Source organism: Palaemon carinicauda, chromosome 13 (assembly GCF_036898095.1).
Source record: "Palaemon carinicauda isolate YSFRI2023 chromosome 13, ASM3689809v2, whole genome shotgun sequence".
Classification (NCBI taxonomy): domain Eukaryota; kingdom Metazoa; phylum Arthropoda; class Malacostraca; order Decapoda; family Palaemonidae; genus Palaemon; species Palaemon carinicauda.
In genome coordinates this window covers 22,611,981-22,620,564 of record NC_090737.1, presented here as the reverse complement: position 1 = coordinate 22,620,564, position 8,584 = coordinate 22,611,981, and the positions used below count along the sequence as shown (strand labels likewise).

The 8,584-nt window shown below is 40.2% G+C and overlaps 1 protein-coding gene across 1 annotated transcript; it reads right to left on the bottom strand.

Annotated features, from left to right (window-relative positions):
* Window positions 1-3,551: 3,551 nt before the first annotated feature.
* Window positions 3,552-7,196, bottom strand: LOC137651463 (golgin subfamily A member 6-like protein 25). Its single transcript, XM_068384688.1, has one exon. It carries the CDS (start codon window positions 7,194-7,196, stop codon window positions 3,552-3,554), a length of 3,645 nt encoding a protein of 1,214 aa, XP_068240789.1.
* Window positions 7,197-8,584: the final 1,388 nt, after the last annotated feature.

Below are 8,584 nucleotides of genomic sequence, written 5' to 3'. Positions count from 1 at the left end.
CTACAGGGCCAGTACCAACCCTTATGTTCACTTGACAAACGAATCTGTACTTCTTCATCAAGGAACATAGCAGACTAGAAGAACCTCAGCTTCTTCTATGTACAGGGCCAGTACCAACCCTTATGTTCACATGACAAAAGAATCTGTACTTCTTCATCAAGGAACATAGCAGGTTAGAAGAACCTCATCTTCTTCTATCTACAGGACCAGTACCAACCCTTATGTTCACATGACAAAAGAATCTGTACTTATTCATCAAGGAACATAGCAGGTTAGAAGAACCTCAGCTTCTTCTATCTACAGGGCCAGTACCAACCCTTATGTTCACATGACAAAAGAATCTGTACTTCTTCATCAAGGAACATAGCAGACTAGAAGAACCTCAGCCTCTTCTATCTACAGGGCCATTACCAACCCTTATGTTCACATGACAAATGAATCTGTACTTCATCAAGGAACATAGCAGGTTAGAAGAACCTCAGCTTCTATCTACAGGGCCATTACCAACCCTTATGTTCACATGACAAAAGAATCTGTACTTCTTCATCAAGGAACATAGCAGGTTAGAAGAACCTCAGCTTCTTCTATGTACAGGGCCAGTACCAACCCTTATGTTCACTTGACAAACGAATCTGTACTTCTTCATCAAGGAACATAGCAGACTAGAAGAACCTCAGCTTCTTCTATGTACAGGGCCAGTACCAACCCTTATGTTCACATTACAAAAGAATCTGTACTTCTTCATCAAGGAACATAGCAGGCTAGAAGAACCTCAGTTTCTTCTATCTACAGGGCCATTACCAACCCCTATGTTCACATGACAAAAGAATCTGTACTTCTTCATCAAGGAACATAGCAGGCTAGAAGAACCTCAGTTTCTTCTATCTACAGGGCCAGTACCAACCCTTATGTTCACATGACAAAAGAATCTGTACTTCTTCATCAAGGAACTTAGCAGACTAGAAGAACCTCAGCTTCTTCTATCTACAGGGCCAGTACCAACCCTTATGTTCACATGACAAAAGAATCTGTACTTCTTCATCAAGGAACATAGCAGAGTAGAAGAACCTCAGCTTCTTCTATCTACAGGGCCAGTACCAACCCTTATGTTCACTTGACAAACGAATCTGTACTTCTTCATCAAGGAACATAGCAGACTAGAAGAACCTCAGCTTCTTCTATGTACAGGGCCAGTACCAACCCTTATGTTCACATGACAAAAGAATCTGTACTTCTTCATCAAGGAACATAGCAGGTTAGAAGAACCTCAGCTTCTTCTATGTACAGGGCCAGTACCAACCCTTATGTTCACATGACAAAAGAATCTGTACTTCTTCATCAAGGAACATAGCAGGTTAGAAGAACCTCAGCTTCTATCTACAGGGACAGTACCAACCCTTATGTTCACATGACAAAAGAATCTGAACTTCTTCATCAAGGAACATAGCAGGTTAGAAGAACCTCAGCTTCTTCTATCTACAGGGCCAGTACCAACCCTTATGTTCACATGACAAAAGAATCTGTACTTCTTCATCAAGGAACATAGCAGACTAGAAGAACCTCAGCTTCTTCTATCTACAGGGCCAGTACCAACCCTTATGTTCACTTGACAAACGAATCTGTACTTCTTCATCAAGGAACATAGCAGACTAGAAGAACCTCAGCTTCTTCTATGTACAGGGCCAGTACCAACCCTTACGTTCACATGACAAAAGAATCTGTACTTCTTCATCAAGGAACATAGCAGGTTAGAAGAACCTCAGCTTCTTCTATCTACAGGGCCAGTACCAACCCTTATGTTCACATGACAAAAGAATCTGTACTTCTTCATCAAGGAACATAGCAGACTAGAAGAACCTCAGCTTCTTCTATCTACAGGGCCAGTACCAACCCTTATGTTCACATGACAAAAGAATCTGTACTTCTTCATCAAGGAACATAGCAGACTAGAAGAACCTCAGCCTCTTCTATCTACAGGGCCATTACCAACCCTTATGTTCACATGACAAATGAATCTGTACTTCTTCATCAAGGAACATAGCAGGTTAGAAGAACCTCAGCTTCTTCTATCTACAGGGCCAGTACCAACCCTTATGTTCACATGACAAAAGAATCTGTACTTCTTCATCAAGGAACATAGCAGACTAGAAGAACCTCAGCTTCTTCTATCTACAGGGCCAGTACCAACCCTTATGTTCACATGACAAAAGAATCTGTACTTCTTCATCAAGGAACATAGCATGCTAGAAGAAACTTAGCTTCTTCTTTCTACAGGGTCAGTCTCACAACGGTTACTGAATTTGATTTTCACTCCATATAGTGAACTTGAACTGCCTCTTTTTTGTGGCCTAATCTCCAAGAACTAGTCTGCATGCTAGAAGAATCCCAGCTTCTTCCCTCTGCAGAGCCGGTCTTCTAGATTATTCCCACAGAACCACCCGAAGGTTTGTATCTGAAAGAATAGATCTAGATATCCGACCATTTGTACACTTGACGAAGGTCTTGTACCCCTCCATCAAGGTATATAGCATACTAGAATCAGCCAGGTTTCTTCCCTCTGCAGTGCCAGCCTTTTCCAATAGTCCAAGCACCATTTAAGCTGAAGGGTTCAGCAACATATCCATCAAGGTGGGCAGTTATTCCAAACATCCTCCTCAGGTCTCCTTTCCTCACAAAACGCAACTGAATCTTACCTCACAAGTTACTGATTCCTCACAAAACGCAACTGAATCTTACCTCACAAGTTACTGAATTTGATTTTCACTCCGTATAGTGAAATTGAACTGCTTTATTTGGCCTAATCTCATTAAGGAACATAGCATACTAGAAGAACCTCAGCTTTTATCTACATAGCCAGCACCAACACTTTATGTTCACATGAGAAGGAGTTTGTACTTCATCAAAGAACAGCATACTAGAAGCAGCTCAGCTTTTTCCCTGTGCGGTGCACATCCTCTATGTTATTCCAACAGAAACGTCTCTTAGTTGTATACTCGTTGAACTCCCTCCAAGTATTTTCAAAATTTTGCACAGAACCATTTTCAATTATCCTATTTTTCTATTCTACAACGCAATCCTTTTTTCATTCTCAAGTGTTTAGTTTTATTTATAGATTTTTTTTATTCTAATTTTTAATGCAGTTAAAGGAAGAATTCTCTAATTCACATCTATTATATACTTGGCCATCTTCAATCATAACTCACTCATGAAATATAGTTTTGAATAAAAAAAAAAAAATTGTTTAGGCACCATTGAAGGATATGACTGCATACTAGAAAAAGCTAAGCTTTTTCCTTCTGCAAGGCCAGTCTTCTAGATTATTCCAACAGAGCAACCATAAGGTTGACATCCGGAAGAATAGATCTAGAAATCCGACCATTTGTTCACATGACAAAGGCCTGTACCACTCCGTCATGGAACCGTTGCATACAAGAAGAAGCTCAGCTTTTTCCCTCTGCAGTGCACATCCTCTAGGTTACTCCAACAGAACTGTTTCTTAGTGGTATATTTTTGGATTTTGCTTTTTTTTTTTCTTCTATTGAACATCCTTTTTACTCTTCAAAATTCTCTTCTTCGATAGCCTCTTGTAAGATATTTCTAATCCTAGCCAAAGCGACATCTTTTGCGGCCCTTCTAAGATGGTTTCCCAAGTCCCGATATTGTCCATGAAGATGGCCTTCATTTTGTGTGTTTTCTTGTAACATATTTTCAAAATACTCGATTAGGTCTTCTAATGTTTGGCTCTTTATTGCCTTATATTTACTTTTCTTTTCAATTTTGTCTCCTTTGATTGCATTTTCATATAGTTGAGTAAGATCATAAACTCGGCCTCTTTTCTCAGACATGTCCTCTTGTACTAATTTTCTTATCTGGGCCAAGGCCTTATCTTTAGTGGTCCTCCTAAGATGGTTTCTGAAGTCCCGAGGTTGTCCACGAAGATCGCCTTCTTTTAAGTTTCCTCGTATGGCATTTTCAAATTTCTGGATATGCCTTTTTACATTGCCTTTTTCTATTACTTCATGAATAACCTTCTTCATCTTTTCTATGTTCTCACCTTTCAGAGCCTCTTCCCATACTTGAACAAGACCATATACTAAGCCTCTGTTTTCTGGAAAGACCTCCTCCATTGCAATTCGTCTAATCTTGAAAAAGGCTTTATCTTTAGCTTTCCTCCTAAGATCAGCTATTTGTTTCCGTCCCATTACCTTTATCTTTATAATTTCTTCATAATCATCACTATTATTAGCAGAATCTTCTTGTGTTCCCGGGCTATTTGCTTCTTGGTAGTTTTGAAGTTCCTTTTCAATGTTTTCACTTTTCCAGACGTTTTCATTTTGTTCTGACAGTTCCTCATGTGCTCCCACTCCTTGAAGACCCCATTCGATGGCCTGACAACAGTCTGATACAATAATTCCTCTTATGTTGTTTTCAAAATACTGGATACCCCTTTCTACGAGTCCTTCTTCTATTTCTTCAAGGTTAACCTTCTGTCTCTTATCTGTTTTCTCGTGTTTCAGAGCCTCTTCCCACAGTTTAATAAGAGCATATACTTTGTCACCTTTTTGTTGTGAGATTTCCTCCTGTGCAATCTGTCTGATCCTTATTAAGGCCACATCTTTTGCTTCTCTCCTAAGATGCTTTCTCTTCATTATTCCGTTCATCATCATAATTTCTGCATATTCACCACCTTTACTGGCAGAATCAGCTTTTGTTCCTGGGCTATTTGCTTCTTGGTAGTCTTGAAGTTCCTTTTCAATGTTCTCACTTTTCCAGACATTTTCATTTAGTTCTTCTGATAATTCCTCTTGTATTATTCGTGTTATCCTTGCCAGAGCAATATCCTTGGCCTTCCTATTAAGATGTTCTTTAAAGTCTGGAGATTGTCCACGAAGATCGCCTTCTTCCTTTATGTTTCCTCGTATGATATTTTCAAAATACTGGATACGCCTCTTTACGATTCCTTCCTCTACTTTCTCAAGGTTAACCTTCGGTTTGTTTTCTGTTTTCTCATCTTTCAGAGCCTCTTCCCATGGTTGAACAGAAGCATATACTTTGTCACTTTTTGGTTGTGAGATTTCATCCTGTGCAATTTGTCGAATCCTTATCAAGGCCACATCTTTTGCTTCCCTCCTGAGATGCTTTCTCTCGTCCTGGGGTTTTCCTTCAAGATCAGCTTTTTGTTTCTCCCCCATTGCATTTACCATCCTAATTTTTGCATAATAATCACCTTTACTAGCAGAATCTCCATCTGTTCCTGCACTATTTTCTTCTTGGTAGTCTTTAAGTTCCTTTTCAATGTTCTCTCTGTTCCAGACATTTTCCTTTTGTTCTGATAATTCCTCTTGTATTATTCGTGTTATCCTTGCCAAAGCAATATCCTTGGCCTTCCTATTAAGATTTTTCCTAAAGTCTGGAGATTGTCCACAAAGATCTCCTTCTTCTTTTATGTTTCCTCGTATGATATTTTCAAAATACTGGATACGTCTCTTTACGATTCCTTCCTCTATTTCCTCTAGGTTAACCTTCTGTTTGTTTTCTGTTTTCTCATCTTTCAGAGCCTCTTCCCATGGTTGAACAGAAGCATATACTCTGTCACTTTTTGGTTGTGAGATTTCATCCTGTGCAATTTGTCTAATCCTTATCAAGGCCGCATCTTTTGCTTCCCTCCTGAGATGCTTTCTTTCGTCCTGAGGTTTCCCTTCAAGATCAGTTTTTTGTTCCTCTTGGAAACCCTGTCTGCTGAGCTTATCTTCTTCTCTGTGTAGTTGAGACTCCCTGAGTCTACCTACTTCCTTCCTCAGAGAATCGTTTTCTTCCTGGACTTCCTGGAATTTCCGCTCCAGGGATAGTTTCTTGTTCCCCATTTCATCGTTCTTGCGTTTGTCATGGTCAGCCTGCTGCCTCAAAGACGCCAATCCTTGATCCCTCTGAAGAAGGTCGTGGTCTAGATTTGATATTTTTTCATTTTTTTGACTCTTGGTTCTGTCTTCAATTTCCCCGAGCTTTTGTTGATAATCATAAACCTCCTTTAACTCTTTCATATGATTTTCTATAAGACGACACTTTGTTTCTCTTTCTCTTTCTAATTCCTTCTTTTGAATGAAAATTATTTCCTGCAATGCTTGAATTTCACTTCCCTCTTCCGAAGACGTCGATTTCTTGGTCTTCCCGTCACCACTCTTCTCAATTTCACCATCAGGAAGACTTTCAACCTTCCTGTATGTCGTGTCTCCTCCACTCCCAGGAGAGACAATTAACTCCTCTGCAGTTACGTGGTCATCTTGATGGCAATCCTTTCTCCCCTCCTCTTCATCATCATTGCCATTTGAGGTTGAACTTTCCAGTGACGACATTCCTTTCTGATCAGCCACCCACTCTTCCATTTCGCTGATAGGGCAATTGTCCAATTCCTTGTTTAAGGCGATGAGCAGAGTGTCCATGGAGCAACCGCTTTCGTTTCCATAGCAACCTGCAAACCAGTCCAGGAGTTTCCTGAAGGGGGATCTCACCTTAAGCACCCCATTAGAAACTAAAAACCCGATGGTGAGAGCCATGCTTAGGGCATCTGTCTGTGGGGTGCCTCCCTCCCCCGCAAGGATCTTGGGCGCGAAACACTTGCAGTTTTTGGTGTTCGCACCCGAACTCTGGCTGGTCTGAACTATGGGTCTTTGGAAAGGGTTGGCACCGATCTCCTTCATGATATTCAAGTCCATCACACTTACCTTTGAAACGCGTCTTCCGGGCGCGGAATCGATCATAACGCTTTCCGGGTGGACGTAATTGAGGCAGTAGCCTTCGGCGTGGAAATCCTGCAGAATTCCAGCCAGTGCTATCAAGATACGAAGGACCTGCTCCTTGGTCGGTCGCATGATACGTGCCCAATCCCACAGGGTCATCTGGTGACGTGACACGATGACCACCCATTCCTTCACGAGTCCCATGACTTTGGGAACCGCAAGATGCTGGAATCGAAGGAGATTCTCAAGCTCGACGTCTAGGCCTATCCTATTCACTTTGAGGCAGAAATTCGAATATTTGCCTACAAGTTCATAGACGTATCCGAATTCGCCCCGTTTTATTACCCTGCCTACGAAGGGCAACAAGTCCTCCATGGAGTAAACACTAAGCTTTGTCTTAGGGCAGATTTCTACGGGCCTGATCGATTGGTCGATCGTCTTTTTCCCGAGATGTTTCATTTTCAATAAGCCTACTGAGTTTTCTTCAATAGCTTTATTATAACAGATAAAGCTGCCTAATTCCTTTGTAGCAGCCAACAATAACAAATTATTTACAAAATTATTATTTCTTATAGCCATAGTTAATACTAAAGATCTTGGCACCCCAACCAGCATTGAATATAAAAAAACAGCAGATAAAGGTCCAGCAATTTTTTTTTCTTCGTGTCTTCAGAGTGACGGAGTCAATATCTCCAGGTAAGAAGGATGAGAGAGAGAGAGAGAGAGAGAGAGAGAGAGAGAGAGAGAGAGAATATATCCACAAGATAAGAAAATGCAGAAAGGAATTAAAAAAAAGAACGATGATAACAAAAGGAAAGATTGATGAAAGTTTTCTTTTTGTATGAATCGTAACATTTCGTTTCCGCCTCTGAGGCAAATCTAGACCTCTGGAGCCCTTTCTGGAAGTCTCCTTCTTTCGTCTTTCGTCTTCGCTCATTCCCAGAATGTAATGTTCTTTTTCCCTATAAATTTTCTTTGTATTTTTTTTAACAATTATGGAAATAATCGAAGTATAAGGAATCAAAAATGTCTGAAGTCGATCGGAATATTCAAGGTGTCTTCAACAGCCGGGAAAGGTGAAAATCAAGACGATTTGTTCTCTTCCAAGATTTCGATTCCTTTATTCTTCGTTCATTTTGACTTATTTGTGAGAATTATTTCCTATTCTAATGACCGGAGAGAGAGAGAGAGAGAGAGAGAGAGAGAGAGAGAGAGAGAGAGAGCAATCTCAAATGTCCCTGGTTGATAGGAATCTTCGGAGGCGGAAAACAGGAGGAATCTTACGCCGAAGACGATTTGTTCTCTTCCAAGATTTCCATTCCTTTATTCTTTCATTTTGACTCCATTTGCGGGAATTCTTTCCTATTCTAATGACCGTGTGTGTGTGTGTGTGTGTGTGTGTGTGTGTGTGTGTGTGTAAGAGAGAGAGAGAGAGAGAGAGAGATTTCATATTTCCTTTCCGTTCATCTTCTGTGCAAGTCTCCTTAAGAATTCTTCGTCTTTTTCTTTGCAAATATTAAAAGGAATCTGTTCGTATTACAAATGGGTTCTCAATTGTCATAAGAACTATTCTGAAACCGACAAATAATTTAGGAAAGAGAATTAAGAATGTAATAAAATTATCAGCAAATCGGTAGGTTTACTTCAAAATCGGCTGGAAGTTGTGTGAGTTTTTTGTTGGCGAATAACTAGATAAAAGCAACCAACTTTGTAAGCTGTGATCATAATGATCTCTCTCTCTCTCTCTCTCTCTCTCTCTCTCTCTCTCTCTCTCTCTCTATATATATATATATATATATATATGTGTGTGTGTGTGTGTGTGTCGAGAGAGAGAGTTTATAGGTTAC

Coding starts and splice junctions, on each gene's coding strand:
- LOC137651463 (XM_068384688.1), bottom strand. CDS start 7,196: ATGAAACATCTCGGGAAAAAGACGATCGACCAATCGATCAGGCCCGTA.